At 40.8% G+C, this 21,470-nt stretch overlaps 1 protein-coding gene across 1 annotated transcript in view; it reads right to left on the reverse strand.

Moving 5' to 3' along the window:
• Positions 1–21,470, reverse strand: part of efr3bb (EFR3 homolog Bb (S. cerevisiae)) — a 70,372-nt gene that overhangs the window by 37,629 nt on the left and 11,273 nt on the right. The window contains 4 exon segments of the mRNA XM_024000546.2: positions 6,241–6,362; positions 11,468–11,618; positions 11,788–11,915; positions 14,340–14,416. Coding sequence (XP_023856314.1) covers positions 6,241–6,362; positions 11,468–11,618; positions 11,788–11,915; positions 14,340–14,416 — 478 coding nt within the window.

The following is a 21,470-nucleotide window of genomic DNA, read 5'->3' on the forward strand; positions in this document are numbered from 1 at the left end:
TGTATATAGATTCTCTTTTTTTCTACCATGTTATGGACTTGTTTATTGTTTACTCCATGTGTAACTCTGTGTTGTCTGTTCACACTGCTATGCTTTATCTTGGCCAGGTCGCAGTTGCAAATGAGAACTTGTTCTCAACTAGCCTACCTGGTTAAATAAAGGTGAAATAAAAAAATAAAAAAAATTTTTTTTTTAGAGAGAGTGCCATGCAGCAGGTCCCCCAACCAGAGCGGACTGGTATCTCAAGTGATTCTCTGCCCCATTTTAACCCATCTTGAATTTTACATATTTTTAAAATCTTTGAATTACCCTAGTTTGCACCTCATTTGATATTTTCAAAATACCAATAAAGTTGTCAGATAAACAATTTCACAAAATTTGCTACGCTGTTATAAAGGCTTGAGACTTATTTTCATTAGAACAGCCTCTCTGGTATTATTCATAATTTATTTAGTGTTGTTTACACTGTTCCAAATTGCCAGACATTGTTTATAATAATAAATAACCCTCCTTTTCCTTGATCTCCTTATTTTTTATTATCATCATCATATAATAAGAAATGTCATTATCATTAGTATGCTTAGTATAACCACCACCAAGCTACAGGCCTAAGAGTGATTCTGTTTAGTATTAATACCGTACCTTACTTAGGCCTATATTTCAATACTTATATACAGTTGAAGTCCGAAGATTACATACATTTAGGTTGGAGTCATTAAAACTCATTTCTCAACCACTTCACAAATGTCTTGTTAACAAACTATAGTTTTGGCAAGTCGGGTAGGACATCTACTTCGTGCATGACACAAGTAATTTTTCCAACAATTGTTTACAGACAGATTATTTCACTTATAATTCACTGTATCACTATTCCAGTAGGACAAAAATTTAAAGGCACAGTCAACTTAGTGTATGTAAATATCTTGGAAAATTCCAGAAAATGATGGCATGGCTTTAGAAGCTTCTGATATGCTAATTGACATAATTTGTGTCAATTGGAGGTGTACCTGTGGATGTACTTCAAGGCCTACCTTCAAACTCATTGCTTGACATCATGGGAAAATCAAAAGAAATCAGCCAAGACCTCAGAAATAAAATTGTAGACCTCCACAGGTCTGATTCATCCTTGGGAGCAATTTCCAAAACACCTGAAGGTACCACGTTCATCTGTACGTACGCAAGTATAAACACCATGGGACCACGCAGCCGTCATACCGCTCAGGAAGGAGACACGGTCTGTCTCATAGAGATGAACGTACTTTGCTGCGAAAAGTGCAAATCAATCCCAGAACAACAGCAAAGGACCATGTGAAGATGCTGGAGGAAACAGATACAAAAGTATCTATATCCACAGTAAAACGAGTCCCAATTGACAACCTGAAAGTCCACTCAGCAAGGAAGAAGCCACTGCTCCAAACCCGCCATAAAAAAGCCCGACTACAGGTTTGCACTGCACATGGGGACAAAAGTCGTACTTTTGGAGAAATGTCCTCTGGTCTGATGAAACAAAAATAGAACAGTTTGGCCATAATGACCATCGTTATGTTTGGAGGAAAAAGGGGAGGCTTGCAAGCAACAACATCAAGACATCAGTCAGGAAGTTAAAGCTTGGTCGCAAATGGGTCTTCCAAATGAACAATGACCCCAAGCAACTTCCAAAATTGTGGCAAAATGGCTTAAGGACACAAAGTCAAGGTATTGGAGAGGCCATCACAAAGCCCTGACCTCAATCCCATAGAAAATTTGTGGGGCAGAACTGAAAGTGTGTGCGAGCAAGGAGGCCTACAAACCTGACTCCGTTACACCAGCTCTGTCAGAGGGAATGGGCCAAAATTCACCCAACTTATTGTGGGAAGCTTGTGGAAGGCTACCCAAAATGTTTGACCCAAGTTAAACAATTTAAAAGGCAATGCTACCAAATACTAATTGAGTGCATGTAAACTTCTGACCCACTGGGAATGTGATGAAAGAAATAAAAGCTGAAATAAATCCTTCTCTGTACTATTATTCTGACATTTCACATTCTTAAAATAAAGTGGTGATCCTAACTGACCGAAGACAGGGAATTTTTACAAGGATTAAATGTCAGGAATTGAGTTCAAATGTATTTGGCTAAGGTGTATGTAAACTTCAGACTTAAACTGTAGGCTTCTGTATCAATCAATCACTTATTTGTTCATGTCATCACACAAGTCATTCACGATTTGAAACAATTAACATAAATAAATAGGCCTAAACCGTTACATTTCGGGAATTGCATTCACAAAGGAATGCAACTGTTTTTAGTCTTCGCTGTAATATATTTTATTTTGTGTTGTTTAAATTGTTCCAAATGGTCAGGAAAAGTATATTGTAATCTAACAACACCTGTTTGGGACATCCTTTCGATAATCACGCAGCAATAAAAGGGAAACATGCAATGCTCTGATCCAGTAGAAACGTCAAAAAAATACCTCATTACTTCTTATCCCTTGCACAAATAACCTACAGCTGTGTCTGTCCTGAGCTCACTGGCGTGGGAAACTGAGGGCCCAGAATATTATATACAATGTTGCAAGTTTGCTAGCAGGAGCTTCAGGCCGGACACAGTTGATAGTTACAATTTTTAAGTTCATTGCAGACAGKCCATGCGTAGCCAATGTGATTTAGAAGATACTTTCTTCCTGCAGGCTGCAATGTTTTTATTTGTTTGCTTTATGTAGGCTATTTTTACATGGTTGGCAATAGAAGTTATTTTTATTTAGATTCAGATAGAATTTAGATTAACCACATGACAATGATTTTGAGATACAAAGACTATTGTAAATTAAATGAAACTGTCCCACAAAAATGTACATATGAAAATCATAACTGGCACGCAGATCAGCAGAAATTCTAAGATAAATTGGCACTCGGAAAAGGTTCAAATGGAAAAGGTTCAGGAGCGTAACAGCAGAATCTATGAAGGCCAGCAGCAGCGGGAGGAGGGTCAGGAACAGGTTTTTTTACTTCTGGTTAAGCTATCTTGATCACCGACTCCCTCGAGTCATTTGTGTGTCTTAATTATTTAATCAAACCGAGTGCTTTAACCCTTTGGCGCGTACCAACACATGGGTGTGATCATGCTACAGTGGTCCCTGCCTGTGTGATTAGAACGCTTATTTAGAACGTCCAGTTTCCATTGATACAACAGTCAGCGTTTGAGATGGCAACACTTATTTTTTTCTCTCACAGAAAACAGTTTGGACAAAGTCATTACAACATTATGTCCTAAATGTGACCAGTACATTTTTGGATGCAATGTTCAGACATTCACAGACGTGGCAACAGCATAACACAATCATCCAAACAGGAAATGTAGGCTACATTAGAGGGAAGATTGACCTAACACAAGCGACCATATTTAGCAAACTCTTGGCTGAAATAAACCATAATATGAATTAGCCAATAGAAATTATTATTTACAATTCATCACGTCCCGGGTGAGCTCACCATTGATCTAAATAATTGAGCAAAACACTTTCTAAATATCAAAAGTAATCCGACGATGGGTAGATTGTGCACGCTGCGCTGCCATGTTTGTTTTTTTGAGTCAACCAATGATAAGAAGAGAAAACAAGATGAGTTTAATCTGTTTGCAGAATGAATGTTGAAGAGGGTGTGTCGTCTACAATCATTCACTTCCGGAAGTTTACTCGAAAGATGAGTGAACCATCCCTCACCTCATTTTGTTATAACATCTTTTGTCAGACAGACGTTTAATGTGACACCCAGAATGCATTATATAATGTCAACAAATATGGCCCCGGCAAATAGCTCAGCATTAGCTCATCATAATTAGTGCAACCTTCAGAAAAGTATTTTCCACACATCATACAGTGCAGTCGGAAAGTATTCAGACCCCTTGACTATTTCCACATTTTGTTACATTACAGCCTTATTCTAAAATGGATTTAAAAAATACAGGTTAAAAAAATCCTCAATCTACACACAGTACCCCATAATGAGAAAGTAAAAACCGTCTCTTAGAAATGTTTGCAAATATTTACACTTATTTACATAAGTATTCAGACCATTTGCTATGACACTCAAAATTGAGGTCAGGTGCATCCTGTTTCCTTTGATCATCCTTGAGATGTTTCTACAACTTGATTGGACATGATTTGGAAAGGCACACACCTATCTATATAAAAGGTCCCACAGTTGACAGTGGATGTCAGAGCAAAAACCATGCCATGAGGTCGATGGAATTGTCCGTAGAGCGCCGAGACAGGATTGTGTTGAGGCACAGATCTGGGGAAGGGTACCAAAACATGTCTGCAGCACTGAAGGTCCCCAAGAACACAGTGGCCTCCATCATTCTTAAATGGAAAAAGTTTCGAACCACCAAGACTCTTCCTAGAGCTGGCCACTTGGCCAAACTGAGCAATCATGTGGAGAAGTTCATGTGGAGAAGTGCCTTGGTCAGGGAAGTGACCAAGAACCCAATGGTCACTGACAGAGCTCAAGAGTTTCTCTGTGGAGATGGGAGAACCTTCCAGAAGGACAACCATCTCTGCAGCACTCCACCAATCAGGCCTTTATGGTAGCCACTCCTCAGTAAAAGGCGCATGACAGCCTGCTTGGAGTTTGCCAAAAGGCACCTAAAGGACTCTCAGACCATGAGAAACAAGATTCTCTGGTCTGAAGAAACCAAGATTGAACTCTTTGGCCTGAATGCAAAGCATCACGTCTGGAGGAAACCTGGCACCATCCTTACAGTGAAGCGTGGTGGTAGCATCATGCTGTGGGGATGTTTTTCAGCAGCAGGGACTGGGAGACTAGTCAGGATCRAAGGGAAAGATGAATGGAGCAAAGTACTGAGAGATCCTTGATGAAAACCTGCTTCAGAGCACTCAGGACCTCAAACTGGGGTGAAGGTTCACATTCCAACAGGACAACGACCCTAAGTACACAGCCAAGACAACGCAGGAGTGGCTTCGGGACAAGTCTCAATGTCCTTGAGTGGCCCAGCCAGAGCCCGGACTTGACCCTGATCGAACATCTCTGGAGAGACGTGAAAATAGCTGTGTAGGGACGCTCCCCATCCAACCGGACAGAGCTTGAGAGGATCTGCAGAGAAGCATAGGTGAAACTCCCCAAATACAGGTGTGCAAAGCTTGTAGCGTCATACCCAAGAAGACTCGATCGCACCCAAAAGTGCTTCAACAAAGTACTGAGTAAAGGGTCTGAAATCTTTTGTAAATGTGATATCAGTAGTTTTTTTATACATTTGCAAAAAAGTCTAAAAACCTGCTTTTGCTTTGTCATTATTGGGTATTGTGTRTAGATTCATGAGGKGGGAAAAATAATTTAACAAATTTGTTGAATAAGACTGTAACACAACAAAAAGGTGTAAAAAGTCAAGGGGTCTGAATACTTTCCCAATGCACTGTATGTGTCCATTACAATCTACACAAGAATCAGAATGCATGATTTGTCACCAGAACTTGAAAACATAAAAAAATATATCTTTTTAAAATACATTATGCTCCATACATACATACGGTATGCTACAGTAGAAACGACAACACGATATACAGAAAATAAGACACTACCTTTGATTGGAACGCACACATGTCCAAAGTTATTATTTGTAAGGAAAACAACAGCGAAAGCAATGCGAGCACCAGCCAGAAAATGTGCCAGGGGGGAAAGTTTGTGCTAGACTGCGCAAATGTCTGCATACTTGATCTGGGGAACAACTGGTGAGGTGCTTGGGCTCTCAGAGAAGTTTGTCCAGTTCAGTAAAGCCTCAAACATAAATTGGCCGCAACAATGAAATGGGCTACTTCTATGTGAATTAATACAACTTGTTATGAAATAATTTCAAATGAACATGTTGAAATATAGCCTATAGATAATTAGCAGGCAGCGTGTGTCTTGGTTTGAGGGCAGTGTGGGTTGACAGTCCTGTTTCATAACAATCCCATTTTTGAACAGTGAGTGCATTCTGACATCACGCGCATAAAAAAAATCTCAGGCTGGGGCGACCGTTAGAGATATTTGGATGAGAAAAGGTTAAGCATCAGACAATTCAGTACATATTGTTGATTTTATTAAAACACATAGGGTGTATCTATATAAGGAAAAATATAAATTAAAAAATTTCTACCAATCATTTGGTAGAAAGAAAAGACGACTCTCAGTCGACTAAGATTTTTTGTCGGGGACAGCCCTAATCTGCAACATCAATTGATCATCCATATAACATCCACTCACTTGGTGCGGATGTCTGGGTCCTCGTAGCTGGAGTGACACATCTCACTGAAGCGCGAAACAAAGAAGTCATAGCTGCGATGATAAGATGCAGTGTCCTCCTCAATGTTGGCAAACTTCACAAACTGAGGGAGGGGGAGGGAGGGGGAGAGAGGGAGAGAGAGAGGTAAATTAACATGAATCTCCATCTCAACTGGAGAAGAACGCAATAAATTGGTGTGTCTCTCTAACTGTCATATTCTTCCGCTTTCTTTGTCTAATATAATCCCAAATCCCAAATTGAATTTTGCTATTAATTTCTGGGAAAAGAGTAGCACAAAAGCCTCGTATTGAACTGCCAGGCAAAGAACAGATTCTGACTGCCGCTTTCAACTTTAACATTTTATCATTTCGTTTCACACCACTCCCCAATTAACAACTAAACAATGTGCTCCTCTTGGGAACGGAAGCCTTCCTGAAGCCAACCTGTGGTGATGACTTTTTAATTAGATGCCTGATTAAACCCATTCTGATGGACAAACCAAGCTAAACAACTGCAGGTGACCTGGACCGGACCAGACCAGACGCAGAGGCTAAAATAGCACCGGGGTTGTGATGTACCCAGGGCACTAGGATATCTGGTGCCACTGTTATTTCAAGTATGACAATGCAATGTAGTCTAGACTAATGTGTAGTGTCCATTTAAACACAGATAAATACAAGGAATCTGCATACATAGAATGGATATTTGAATTGAACTGATTTAGGCTCAGTGTATTGAGTAGTTTTAGGTGAGTCCTAAACAGAACAGGAGACCTTCAGTAGCTATCCTAGACCACTATGACTGTGGTGATAATCTATTTCTAATCCTCTCCTCCCTCCCTTTCCTCCCTTCCTCTGACTCTCCCAGATAAACACCACAGCATGAGGAAAAGACTGATGTGCTGGCTGGTGTATTTAGTAATCATAGATAAACAGTGCGTCTGTGTATGTATCAGTGTGTTAGGCGACGTCCCCTTGTCCTGTCCAAACAACGTTGATATAAAGGACACATTGCTAGGCCTAAACAGTGTTAGGCCTAGTTCTTTTTTATCTAGTCTAGGCTGCAATGATTTTCAAATTGGTAGGGCTATGTTTCTGTTGTCCATAAAAATACTCAGATATCAGTTATATAAGCCTACCTTTTAAAAAGGGATATTATAACTGTATCAAGTGTATTCTATTGTTATTTCATCTTGATCATCTGGGTAAGTGCTTATGCAACATTCTTCCATTAGGCTACTTTCTGACAGTTTCAGACTGTAAAAAGGATTTCACTATTAATAGGGCCTCCTTATAACTACCATACCGCTTAGTACTACCAATGCGATTAACTACCGAGCTCTATAACTACCGTTATAGCCTCCTCAATAAACTACCGTATACCCCTATAACTACCGTATCCTCCTAACACGTATTAAGCCTCCTACAGACCGCCTAGTAACTACCGCAGCCTCCGAAATACCTATTACTCCTATAACTACATATACCCCTTAGTAAACAGATTAGCCCTGAACAACAGTAACCGGCCTGAACACCAATGCCTGCCGAGAACACATAAGCCCCCGGAGAAACTATCGCCGAGAACACAAGACTCCTGAATCAGGAAGGCATCACTGATAACACAGAGCCGCCCTTAACAACAAATAGGTAAGTAAACAATAGCGCGTACACAAAATTAAGCCGAGACACAGTGCGAGAACTCAGATACCTCTTACGAAGATAGCTCTTTAATACACTACAGTATTTATAGCTGCCTTAAGTAACTACAGTATAGCCTGCCTTATAACTACAGTATAGCCTGCCTTAGTAACTACAGTATAGCTGCCTTAGTAACTACAGTCAGTATAGCCTGCCTTAGTAACTACAGTATAGCTGCCTTAGTAACTACAGTTAGCCTGCCTGCCTTAGTAACTTACAGTATTAGCTGCCCTTAAGTTTAACTACAGTATAGCGCCTGTTTTGTTACACTAGTATTGCTTGAAGACTACAGTATAGCCTGCCTAGCTAATTGTATACGAACTATATAGCTGCCTTAGTAAACTACAGTATAGCCTCACTTGTAGTAACTAACAGTATAGCCTGCCTTAGTTAACTACAGTATAGCTGCCTTAGTAACTACAGTATAACGCCTTAGTAACACAGTATGCCTGCCTCAGTAAACAGTATGCCCTATAGTAAAAAGTTATTACCTGCCTTAGTAACTACAGTATAGCTCTGCCTTAGTTCCAGTAACACGTTTTATACGCTTAAGTATAGCCTGTAGAAACACTACAACGTAGTGTATCTATACGCCCTTAGTAACTACAGCAATGTAGGCTCGCCTAGTAACTACAGTCGTTTATAGTCTTTATAGGCCTCCTTAGATAACTACAGTATAGCCTGCCTTAGTAACTACAGTATAGCCTCCTTAGTAATACAGTATAGCCTGCTTAGTAACTACAGTATAGCCAGCTCTTAGACTACAGTATAGCCTGCCTTAGTAACTACAGTATAGCCTGCCTTAGTAACTACAGGTATACCCCGCCTAAGAACTACCCAGTAGGCCTCCCCGGAAACGACAGAAGCCCTTATAAAACGCGATGGCTTAGAACTACCAAGGCGAGAAACATAGAGTACCTCAGATAGCGCGAACAGAGGGCCGATTTGGGGCAATGGAAAGGCGGGGCACGGAAAAAAATAGGGCGCGAAGACTTATAACTACAGTATAGCCTGCCTTAGTAACACTAGTAGCTCCTAGTAACTAACCAATAAAATTAGTAACTGCTTAGTACTTACTAGTAAAGCACCTTAGTCCGCCTTAGTAACTACTATAGACCTCCTTAGGTAACTACAGTACCTGACCTTAGATTATCTCTCCTTAGTAACTACCACGTATAGCCTGCCTTTAGAAACTACAGTATAGCCTGCCTTAGTAACGAGCGGGGAGGTTGGGGGTATAGCCTGCCTAAGACGTACGTATAGCCGTCCTTCAGGTGAGAGTACGTACAGTATAGCGGGCGTCGCTTAGATGACGTACGAGTATGGGCCGGGTGGCCTTCAGTAACTTACAGGTTGAGTACCGGCGCGTGTGGGTAACGGACCGAGTGGTAAGCCTCCGTTGGTAACTACAGTATAGCCTGCCTTGGTAACTACAGTATAGCCTGCCTTGGTAACTACAGTATAGCCTGCCTTAGTAACTACAGTATAGCCTGCCTTGCGCTAAATTATTTTTAAATGATGGCTGACTTGGGAAAGAAAAGCAGGTCTTCGGTTTCATGCCGAATGATAAAGGTGAGTCAGCAGACCTGACTGAAGTCACTTGCAGAATTTGCAAAAAGATGATCAAGGCAAAGGATGGACGGACAACAAACCTCCAACATTTACAAGTCCATCATCCTGCGGAGTTCGCTACTCTGAACATGCTGGTGTTCCTTACCAGAAACCTTTAGGTAGGCCTAAGACAAGGTAAAAAAAAATGTAAATACTAGCTGTGCCAAACCTTGAGACTTATTAACACTTTGTTTTTTGGCACTAATTTAGGTCATTTTTTTACTTATTTTGTTTAGGCTACTTTATTTTGTAACGTCTAGGCATATATTTAGGATTTGTACAGTTCGATAGCAAATGGCATATCCTAATAGGCCTATTCGTTTTAGAATTAGCCATTGTTAATTTGTTTAAGTGTTATAAAGAATATTATAAATAATCATTTGTTTTATCTGATTGTATAATTATGATTTGTACAGTTCAATAGGCACAAGACAGACAAAGGATAATAGGCCTATTTGTTTTTAGTCTAAGTGTTAAGCTATAAAGACTTATAAGCTACATAATCATTTGTTTTATTTGATTGTTGACATTTATATGAACGCACAATTTCTAAGCTGTTCAAAATAAAGTAGTTTGTGAGACATGTATGACACCAATTCATCATTTATAGATGTTTGTTTTCACTTACTGAAAGTGCTGCTGCGGGAGCTTATGCCACGATTGCCCGTTGTACAATTCAAGGATATTAATAAATATTTAGAAAATATTATACAAATAAAATGTATAAGTTTAACTTGTATTGACAGTAACCTATGTGTAGGCCTATATTATTGTCTGTTTGGTTTGCAAGGAGGGATTTTCCGACGGCACAATTTATTTTGCATACATTTTGGTCAAGTAAAGCAGAAACGTACCAGGTTTAAACAAACTTTCTATTTGATTAGTCTATCTAGCAGATGTTTGTTTTCTCTCTCATTATTACGAGTGTTTTTATTTTGGCTATTTGCAAAAAACTTTTTGAGATGGAACTCTGAGACCTATAGATTCATTCAATGGTTGATCATGAAATAGTAGGCTATGCCTATAACAACAAGTCACATTCAAATCGAATGGGGATTGGGGAGAAAAAGGGAAAACAACGGAGTGTTTGCTCAAAAAGGCCCATGATCATCCAACATTGGAAAGGACAGGGAACAAAACATGATAGGTCCCATCTGAATTTTTGCACTGCTTTGGTGCTCTCCGCTCTTTCTACAATCTACATTGTTCTCTTGCAATGTGTTAGTCTAACTACCTCATGTGTATTGAACATTTAGGCTATGGCAAATGTGGAATAGGCCATTTGGCATGGCGCCCTGCTGTGTGGTCACTGCGCTGTTGTGCGCTACCAGACTCCAAAGGTGCAGTCAAATTCAAATATGCTAAACCATCGTTTGTGAAATCACAATGTCGTCACCATCGACGATGGCTGTCAAACATCGTCGATAGACAATGTAATCGTAAAATCGTCGAACCCTAGTGTGTGTATGAGTGTGTGTATCAGTGTGTGTGTAATCCATGGTATCACTAGACAGCGTTGCCAGTGTGGTAAGTCTGTCTGTCTATGGATAATGTTATTTCCTTGATACTTCCTGTTCCCTCCTGACCCTGCTGCTCTGACAGCCCTGTCTGATAACACTGATAGCTGCTGCTGGCTGCTATTACACATCATCAACCAGATAACCATTCTCTCTCTATGCATATCCACGCTCTCCACCTCCTCCCTCCCTGGTAAAAATGTACATTTATGTTTAGATCACCGTCTGGCATCTTCTATTTACATGGCCGTTGCGACATGACATTTCCTACAGAATAGACCTGCAATTATATTTCTTTGCGATTCATTGGAGCCAGCTGCTAGTGTGTATTGTCAGATAAAACCAGACTGTTCATCAAGGTGGGCGTCTTCTATTCTACTCACAGAGTTGGTTCCCAGGATCTGTAGGTTGGGTTTGTCGGCCTCCAGCAGCTTACGGACCATCTTAAGGAAACTCTCCACAAACAGGTTGATGCTCTGACAGTGGCACGCCATCAGCAACTGATCCAGAGCCTCCATAGCTATACACACATACCTAAACACACACACGGTAGTTATGCCACACACCATATGTCTTAAGACCATTACATTCAACTAGAATGCAAATGAGAAAATAATAGCCATGGTGCATTTTGAGCCGACGACAGTTGACAGATGTCTGTGCAGTATATTCATGGCTCAGTTGTAACTGTGGTGTTGCTCACCCGTAGCGGTGCCTAGCCACGTCCCTGGAGAGCCTCTCTGACAGGTAGGCCCCGATACGGTCCAGCTTCTCTGGAGCTGACAGGGCATAGAACGTCAACTTCTCCATGTTAGCCTTCACCAACCCGTCCTACAGACAGACCGAGAGATCGAGGGTGTGGGGGGGGCGGGGGGGGGGGTGGGGGGGGGGGGGGGGGAAAGACAAGAGAAAGGTGGAGGATGAAGGTAAAAAGGGTTAGGTTTGGGTTCTTGGTTCACTGTCTCCACAGGACAGGAATATACTCAAATCAAAATCAAGCTTTATTTATACAGCACATTTCAGACATGGAATGCAATGCAATGTGCTTTACAGGAAAAAAAAATTAAACAATGAAAATAAAAGATTAAACAGTTACTACACAACAAACATAATATTTTTTTTTTCAAGAATGACAAACTGAATGACTAAAAAGCATCCTAATAAAATGCAAAGCTAAAAATGTGTGTTTTAAGTTCTCTTTTAAATCTGTCCACCGTTTCAGCCCCCCTCAGATTCTCTGGCAGGCTATTCCAGAGGCTGGGGTCATAATAACTAAAGGCTGCCTCTCCATGCCTCTTGGTCCTAGGCTTTGGGATAGTTAAAAGGCCAGTGCCAGAGGACCGGAGGGACTTACTGGGTAAATAACTTAAAAGCATGTCTGACATGTATTGGTGCACAATCGTGGATTGATTATAAACCAATAGAATAATTTTTTAATTAATTCTAAAACTTACAGGCAGCCAGTGCAGAGACCTTAAAAGCGGTGTAATGAGTGCTCTCCGGTCTTGGTCAGTACCCATGCTGCAGCATTCTGTATGTTTTGCAGTTGACTAATGGCTTTCTTGGGTAGACCAGACAGGAGACCATTACAGTAGTCAAGCCTGCTTATAATAAAAGCATGGATGAGTGTCTCTGTACCAACCTGAGAGAGAAACGGCCGCAACTTGGCAATGTTCCTCAGCTGGTAAAAAGCTATTTCGATTATATTGCTAATGAAATTTTGTACAGAATCTATAATAACACCTAGGTTTTTACCTGGCGTTTTATCTTTATTGCCATGGAATTAAAACGTGCGGCTCGATTCTCTCTCTATGCTTTGGCTCCAACAATAAGTACCTCGGTCATGTCTTGATTTAGCTGGAGGAAGTTGAGGGCCATCCAAGTATTTAAATCACTAATACAGTCTAATAATTTATCAGGGGAGCTAAAATCCTCTGGTGACACAGAAATGTAAAGTTGTGTATCGTCTGCATATCAGTGATAATCAATGCTGTGCTTTCTGATAACGCTGCCAAGGGGTAACAAATAAACTGAACAGTACCGGACCCAAAATGGAACCTTGTGGAACACCACGTGATATGTATTTTCTCAGAGTTATGTTCACCAAGGGTGACAGAAAAAAAGAAAAAGAGGACAACACAAGCATGCGGCCATGCCCACACGCTCGGTCACACCTACACACACCCCCTCCAGGTCAAACAGTCTGGGCTCAAGGACTAAAATCATCCACTCCAGATAGCCTCTCATTTACATTTAGACTAGTAATGATCCAATAAAATAGAATGAACTTTGCTCACAGGAATTGCCTCCATTGTATATTGTGTTTTGGTATTTTATTAGGATCCCCATTAGCTGTTGCAAAAGCAGCAGCTACACCTCCTGGGATCCACAAAACATAATATCAATAGACAAGAACAGCTCAAGGACAGAACGACATACTTTTTATAAGGCTTGAACTATAAAATGTGTGGTAAAGCATTGAAAATAATACACAGATAGAATTAAAATTCATTACCAGACAGAGCTATACATAACTCTATATGATAAACACATTAACCCGACTTTGGTCTATTCTCCCTGACTCTGGATTTAGTGTCTGACTCAACGTTATCTGAAGGCTCAGGTTGTACACTTAAGTCTTGCACAACACACACACATTTTGTCTCCACCGCAGCCGTGTGAATGTTATCGGAGAGCTCTGGTTAGTCTCACACACACATTCCAGACACACTGTTAGTGTGAATGAGTGGATGATAGAGGGTTGTGGGTTAGTCCCTGGGTGAGGGGATTAGATTAGTTACAGTCTCTGTTTCGGGAGCTTAGAACCCAAAATTAGAAACAGACTGGTTTTTGGGGCATGCAGCACACAATTGACATGCACACACAGCAGAGAAATTAGGTCTCTGCGTTCTGAAATCTCAGATGTGTTGCTGGCAACAGATCTGACAGGTAGACTGGGCTATTTTTATAACGTTCACAAATAAATGAATTCAATCAAGTCATTCTCCTTCACAGATATGGTGATATATGTAGAATATCTTCAATAGTGACTTTCTTCCTTGTCCTTCATATTCTCTCATTGTGACAGGACCGGTGAAAGTAATTCAGAGGTTGCCTGCCAGGAATTCACTTCGATCTGCCTTTTCAGATCAGTGAAGATGAAAAGAGACCTCTAGAAATATTGAAACAACAAAAAGGTCACAGGATGTAGAGAGCATTGCCACAGGAAACAGGAAGTGTCAGTTGAACTCTCACCTCTGGGTCCTCTGGGAAAATGTTGTCCACCAGTCTCTTGTAGCGGGGCCTCAGAGCCCCACAGCAACCACACACCCCTACAGCAGAGAGGGAAGGAGATACGGAGAGTGGGTGAGTGAGCGCGTGAGAGTAAGAGGTGGCAGAGAGACGTATGAATTAATAAATCATGTTTGCAACTGCAGATACCTGACCATGATAAACCATCAATAAAATAAGTCCTCCTTCAAAGAGAATTAGTGAGACCACGGTAAAAGCTCAGGTTGTTGCAGTTCTACATCAACGTCTGTCACCTAGTACACCTTAGTGTCAGCAGCATCCACCTCATGTTGACTGAAGAACACCGTTATTATTGACAAAGTTAAATAAGCCTTGCACAGCTCAAAGATTAATCAAGTTCAGACATCCATCTACCCATGGCTTGGGGGGGAGCGAGAGAGAGAGCGAGAGAGAGGGGAAAAAGCTTGGAAAGAACTACACAGCAGCGGAGACTAGAAAGCCTGTCCTTGCACAGTTCTTCAATACCAGTTTTTTCACACAGGCTGAGAAATAGATGCCTTTGTTCTAAGCTCCCTTTAAAAAAAGAGGTCAGACATCTGAAGAATGTGTCCACAAAGGCATTGGAGCACAAAGACACACACTGAGACACGAAAGACTAACCAACATTTTTTTTTAAAGACATTGTACACACATTTTTCTCTCTCGAAAAGACAGTCACTCAGTGTGCGCACACACACAATCTATACATCACAGTCTCACAATTGACAACCTTCAGGAAAGTTGTGTAACACTGCGTGACTTTGCGGAGGGAACAAAGCTGCGAGAGAGAGAGAGAGAACGCGCTAGGAGCTGATTGGAGCAGAGAACTCGGCAGTGATGAATCATAGGGCAGGGGCAGGCAACTAGATTCAGCAGCAGGGAGATTTTTTTCAGAGCGGATGGTCGGAGGCCCGGAACAGAATTAATCACAAAAATAAATTGTTATTTTCAAATACACCTTCATACCTTCATTACATTGAGACGAGATCTCATTTATTTTTTATTTGTGGGAATATTTGTGCACAGATTTCCTCAATTTAACTAATTCCTAGCTTAAGGAGTAGAGTAGGCCCTGGAGTAGGAGTCACCACTGAATTAATGACTGCATCAGGGTCCCCGGTGAAGAAAGCGGGGAGGATTGAGGGATGGGTGGAGGTGGGTCTTGTGAGTGAGTCACTGAGAAGTGCTACTGTACATTCTGCAAGTCTGTCCCCGGAGGAACAAACTTTGTGTGGAACACACACAGAGTAATATTACCAAAATATAATATCACGGTATTTAAAAAAATTGAAATACCGTCATAACGTAAATAATATATGTTTTTGAATAATAAAAGTTGTACATTTGCTTTATGAGTAGTGAGTGATCCTGGGGTATCAACACATACATTCTAAGTGATTTCAATGAGTCTTTCTCCATTCTGATTGTTTTTTACTCTTCAATTCAACTTTAACCAAAAGTACATTTCTGCGTTTATCACTTTCTGCATTTCCTGCAATTATTTGAGAATTTCCACACTGCCATGTAGGGCTGCACGATATGGGCAAGCAACAATGTTGATGACAACAATGCTTTTTTCACTTTGCTTCTTAATATAAATCCACTGGTGCTCTATAATTACACTATTAGTTTGTGTTTTTTTACATCTGAAAATGGTTAGTTTGTCTTTTCTTAGCAAGTTGGACCTAATTTGTGTTAGCCGCTAATGCTAATCGCTAGTTACACTTTTTTTTCTACCCTGTCACAATAACTTCTCCCTGGCATTTTAATTCGCTGTCATGCCAAACAACTGTATTCAAAGTGCCCACTATTCTATAGAATTAGAATAATAATTCTATTTCCATGATTCCAACAGTTTACCCAAATGTTTTGCTCTAAATCACAAGTCAAATCACAATTGCAACATTTGGTAAACAATAAGGCCTAGATTGTAGCTGCATTGACCATGCAGACTGAACACAAGTGTCTCGTGATTGAGGAACAACAAATGCACTCCTTGAGTGACAGGGGCGGGGCTAGATCTGTGTGGAAAGTGGCTTGGAGAGAGAGAGATCAGAGCGAGAGGACTCAAGTAGCAGAGTATACTACAAAAATGGACGTTACACACTTTGTATCACATTTAACAAACCAAACATTCAAATACCGTTACAGAAGATGAAGTAAAAACCCAAACCAGTCCGTGCATTAATACCGGTATATAGGAAAATATGGTATACCGCCCAGCCCTAGCTGTAAGGGTGTATGTGTGCAGGTGCATAGTTTGGTTGGGGGAAAGGGTTGCACATTGGGAAAGGGATGGACATCAGGGAGTTCTGTTTTGTTGTTGAGGGGGGTGAATAAAAATGTGGTGAATAACAGTTCTCTTGACAGCACAGTGCAGCATATTGGTGGGTGGGCTATAGAGTGTGGGCTGGTTGGAGGCAGTACGGAAGAGGGAACTAGGAATGGTAGAATCGTCAGGAGAGTACAGGGGGTGGATGCTAGATGGTAGTTGTGACATTGCAGCACAGCGAGGGGTCTCTGGCTGTCCATTCACCCTCACAGTAAACAGCTTTATTACAGCTCTGCGTACGTCATGTTCCTCTGCTCTCCAACACTTACAATTACACACACACGAAGTGAGAGCGAGACAAAAGAGAAAGMAAGAAAGGGGGGGAAAGTGCACAGCAAACTCCACAAACGTACAGCAGTCAGTCAGTCTAGGCCCGCGACCCCAGTTTGATATCTGAAAATTCTCGTGGCCCCAACCATGTGTATGTTATTTGGTAATTAACAGCAAATGTTTACTTTTTTATTTGGGGCTATGGAAGTCTTTCTGATCGTCTTCTCATCTCACCATCACATACTTTTAATGTGGGGCTATGACAGTCAATTGCAAATTAGTCTGACTTAATATATCTCACCACCACTAATGAGTTGGGTGTGCTTGATGCATGTCGCGTGGAGCTTTTCAAAGTCAGGGGGCGAGGTCGCACGTCATCCCTGTTGTCACATCCAACCTGGATTGATATTTGGTTTTAACGCAGACGAAAGCACCGATGGTGCTTCAAGACAATTGGGAACTCTGAAAAATATAAGGTCAAACCATGATGTCAGTGATCTTCAGGTCAGAACTCTAGAAGAATGGGAGAAACTCCTCAAATACACGTGTCAAGCTTATAGCGTCAAACCCCAGAAGACCCGAGGATGTAGTCACTGCCAAAAGGTGCTTCAACAAAAGTACTCAGTAAAAAGGGTCTGAATACTTATTTAAAATGTGATATATTTAAATGTTTTTATAAATTTGCAAAAATGTCTAAACTTGTTTTTGCTTTGTCATTATGGGGTATTGTATATTTCTGAGGGGATACAATTATTTAATACATTTTAGAATAAGGCTGTAACGTAATAAAATTAGGAAAAAAGGCATCTTAATACTTTCTGAATGAGCTATATATGCAACAAAAAAAAAGAACACAAATAGTTTCCTGATCATCCGTGTATATCTTGCAGATATAGGACAGACACTTCAGAACAAACGTCCTTTAGATTTTTGGGGGACTATCTGTTGTTCTATGTCGTGAATCTGTTATTCAAGAACATTTCTATGGGCTAATAGCATTGGCTTCCAAATTAAATGTTTCATCAAAAAAAATGTTTGATCATTTTTTTATACCTTAAGGGGTCTTAAAAATTCTACATCAAATAGCTTATGATACTTGGTATGACCATCTTAAAACAATTCCATATGTTAACCCCCCCAGACGCACGCCATCACTCCAGTAAAAAAAAAAAAGCCAATTATTATGCTCACTTAGCTGTGCCTCAAGTAATACAACACATTATCTATTACCAGTGTTACCTTTATTTGTTTTATATAATTTCAAAATGGTCTGAGAAGAACAACATTGGAAGGGAAATTCAAGCATAGCCAATATGCAGTGATACAAAACTTTTTTAATTGGTTAACGTTACATAGTCTTAATGTTTTTTTTTTAAATGTTTTTTTTTTCTTTCATATGAGCGGTAGAGCTCAGCTTGCATTTTGACTCAGAAAGTAATCTAGAATCAGAAAAGGTTGCGGGTTTGAATCAGTGCAGAAGGAAATGAGACAAAGAAGAGGAGATGAGACCACTGTAGAGTATTGAGATGCAGCCCACTGGGAGCACCAGTGTGCTCTGCCTCAAAGTCTAACCTGACATGCGATACCCTGATCTTATATTCCTGCACACACTGCTGGGAGTGGGCAATTTTTTACATTTTATTTAACCAGGAAAAGCCCATTGCTACACAGGACAGAGGCTGTGACCTTTGAACTCTGTGGTAGAGGCTATGATATATCAGTTCTTACCGACAGCAGACGGAGATACAGATCTGGGCTAATATATATATATATATATATACAGTTGAAGTGGGAAGTTTACATACATTTAGGTTGGAGTCATTAAAACTCGTTTTTCAACCACTCCACAAATTTCTTGTTAACAAACAATAGTTTTGGGAAGTCGGTTAGGACATCTACTTTGTGCATGACACAAGTAATTATTCCAACAATTGTTTACAGACAGATTATTTCACTGTATCACAATTCCAGTGGGTCAGAAGTTTACATACACTAAGTTGACTGTGCCTTTAAACAGCTTGGAAAATTACAGAAAAGGTCATGGCTTTAGAAGCTTCTGATAGGCTAATTTACATCATTTGAGTCAATTGGAGGTGTACCTGTGGATGTACTTCAAGGCCTACCTTCAAACTCATTGCCTCTTTGCTTGACATCATAGGAAAATCAAAAGAAATCAGCCAAGACCTCAGAAATAAAATTGTAGACCTCCACAAGTCTGATTCATCCTTCGGAGCAATTTCCAAACGCCTGAAGGTACCATGTTCATCTGTACAAACAATAGTACGCAAATATAAACACCATGGGACCACGCAGCCATCATACCGCTCAGGAAGGAGACACGGTCTGTCTCATAGAGATGAACGTACTTTGCTGCGAAAAGTGCAAATCAATCCCAGAACAACAGTGAAGGACCTTGTGATGATGCTGGAGGAAACAGGTACAAAAGTATCTATATCCACAGTAAAACGAGTCCTATATCGACAACCTGAAAGACCACTCAGCAAGGAAGAAGCCACTGCTCCAAAACCGACATAAAAAAGCCCGACTACGGTTTGCTACTGCACATGGGGACAAAGATCATACTTTTTGGAGAAATGTCCTCTGGTCTGATGAAACAAAAATAGAACCGTTTAGCCATAATGATCATCGTTATGTTTGGAGGAAAAAGGGGGAAGTTTGCAAGCCACAGACCATCCCTACTGTGAAGCATGGGGGTGGCAGCATCATGTTGTGGGGGTGGTTTGCCGCAGGAGGGACTGGTGCACTTCACAAAATAGATGGCATCATGAGGATGGAAAATTAGGTGGATATATTGAAGCAACATCTCAAGACATCAGTCAGGAAGTTAAAGCTTGGTCGCAAATGGGTCTTCCAAACGGACAATGACGCCAAGAATAATTACAAAGTTGTGGCAAAATGGCTTAAGGACAACAAAGTCAAGGTATTGGAGTGGCCATGACAAAGCCCTGACCTCAATCCTATGGAAAATTTGTGGGCAGAACTGAAAAATCTTGTGCGAGCAAGGAGGCCTACAAACATGACTCAGTTACACCAGCTCTGTCAGGAGGAATGGGCCAAAATTCACCCAACTTATTGTAGGAAGCTTGTGAAAGGCTACCCAAAACGTTTGACCCAAGTTAAACAATTTAAAAGGCAATACTACCAAATACTAATTGAGTGTATGTAAACTTCTGACCCACTGGGAATGTGATGTGTGACGACCCTCCCACTGTCTGCCGTATTCTCTCTTTGTTCTTGTTTCCTTATTAGGATGCCGGTGGGCGGAGTTGGGAGGGTCGTCAGCTACATGGGAAACACCTGGGGCCGGTGTCTCCCAGGATAAATACACCACTTCTCCATTCATGGAGTAGACTCTCTCCATGCAGACACCTTTATAGATTTTGTTGTGTTTCTTGGTGGTTTTTTGGTTGTTTGCTTTAGCATCTTTCAACACCCTGCATTATCACATTCATGCATGCAAAACACTCACTTACACTACTGATTACTGATTACACACACACACACCATTGTATATTATACCTAGTTACTTTATTTAATAAATAAATATTTTGTTACTCCTTATCTCCACGTTGTCTCCCTTTTGTTACGGGCTTTGAGCCGGTTCGTGACAGATGAAATAAATAAATAAATCCTTCTCTGTACTATTATTCTGACATTTCACATTCTTAAAATAAAGTGGTGATCCTAACTGACCTAAGACAGGGAATCTTTACTAGGATTAAATGTCAGGAATTGTGAAAAACTTAGTTTAAATGTATTTGGCTAAGGTGTACGTAAACTTCCGACTTCAACTGTATGTATATGTATGTGTCAGTGCATTCTGATACTCCTCATACTTTTCTCATTCGTTTGAGAAAGAGAGAGATTGGGGGGGGTTAGAGAGGAAGAGGGGGATAGAGAGAGCTGGAGAGGGGTTGAAAGAAGGATAGAGAGTGAGCAGGAACGAGGGAGACAAAAATAGACAAATGGAAGAAGAGAAAGAGAGACAGATACCTAACCAAAAGAGAAATACATGGACTTAGTACAGACAGGGAGGGAATGTCATCAACAGCTCTTCTCGTTGTCTTATCTGCACCTGCTGTCACAAAGCTGCTCTGTGTTTTTCCAAAGACACGTGGCCTGCAAATGTGAGCAAGTATACCCTAGTCCCCATCAGACCTTTATCCTGCTATCAATATCAGGAAATAGAGAGCTTCTAAATCTCTCCATGGCTGTGCGTGTACATGTGTGTATGGTCTCCAAAGCCTTATCCATCTGCTACTTCAACAGAACTCACTCCCCTGCGTGAGATTGATTGTACTCTGCTATGTGTACGTCTTTAAATGTGTGTGTGTGTGTCTGAAGTCGACTATGTGAACTGGAGCGAAGCTGGAGCGGAGCTGGAGCGGAGCGTGCCCAATTTGACTGGAGCGTGGAGCGAGATTCCCAAAGGATGGAGCCTCGGCCTTCTCGCCCGGTCCAATTTCACTCCA

Source organism: Salvelinus sp. IW2-2015, linkage group LG14 (genome assembly GCF_002910315.2).
Source record: "Salvelinus sp. IW2-2015 linkage group LG14, ASM291031v2, whole genome shotgun sequence".
Taxonomy (NCBI): domain Eukaryota; kingdom Metazoa; phylum Chordata; class Actinopteri; order Salmoniformes; family Salmonidae; genus Salvelinus; species Salvelinus sp. IW2-2015.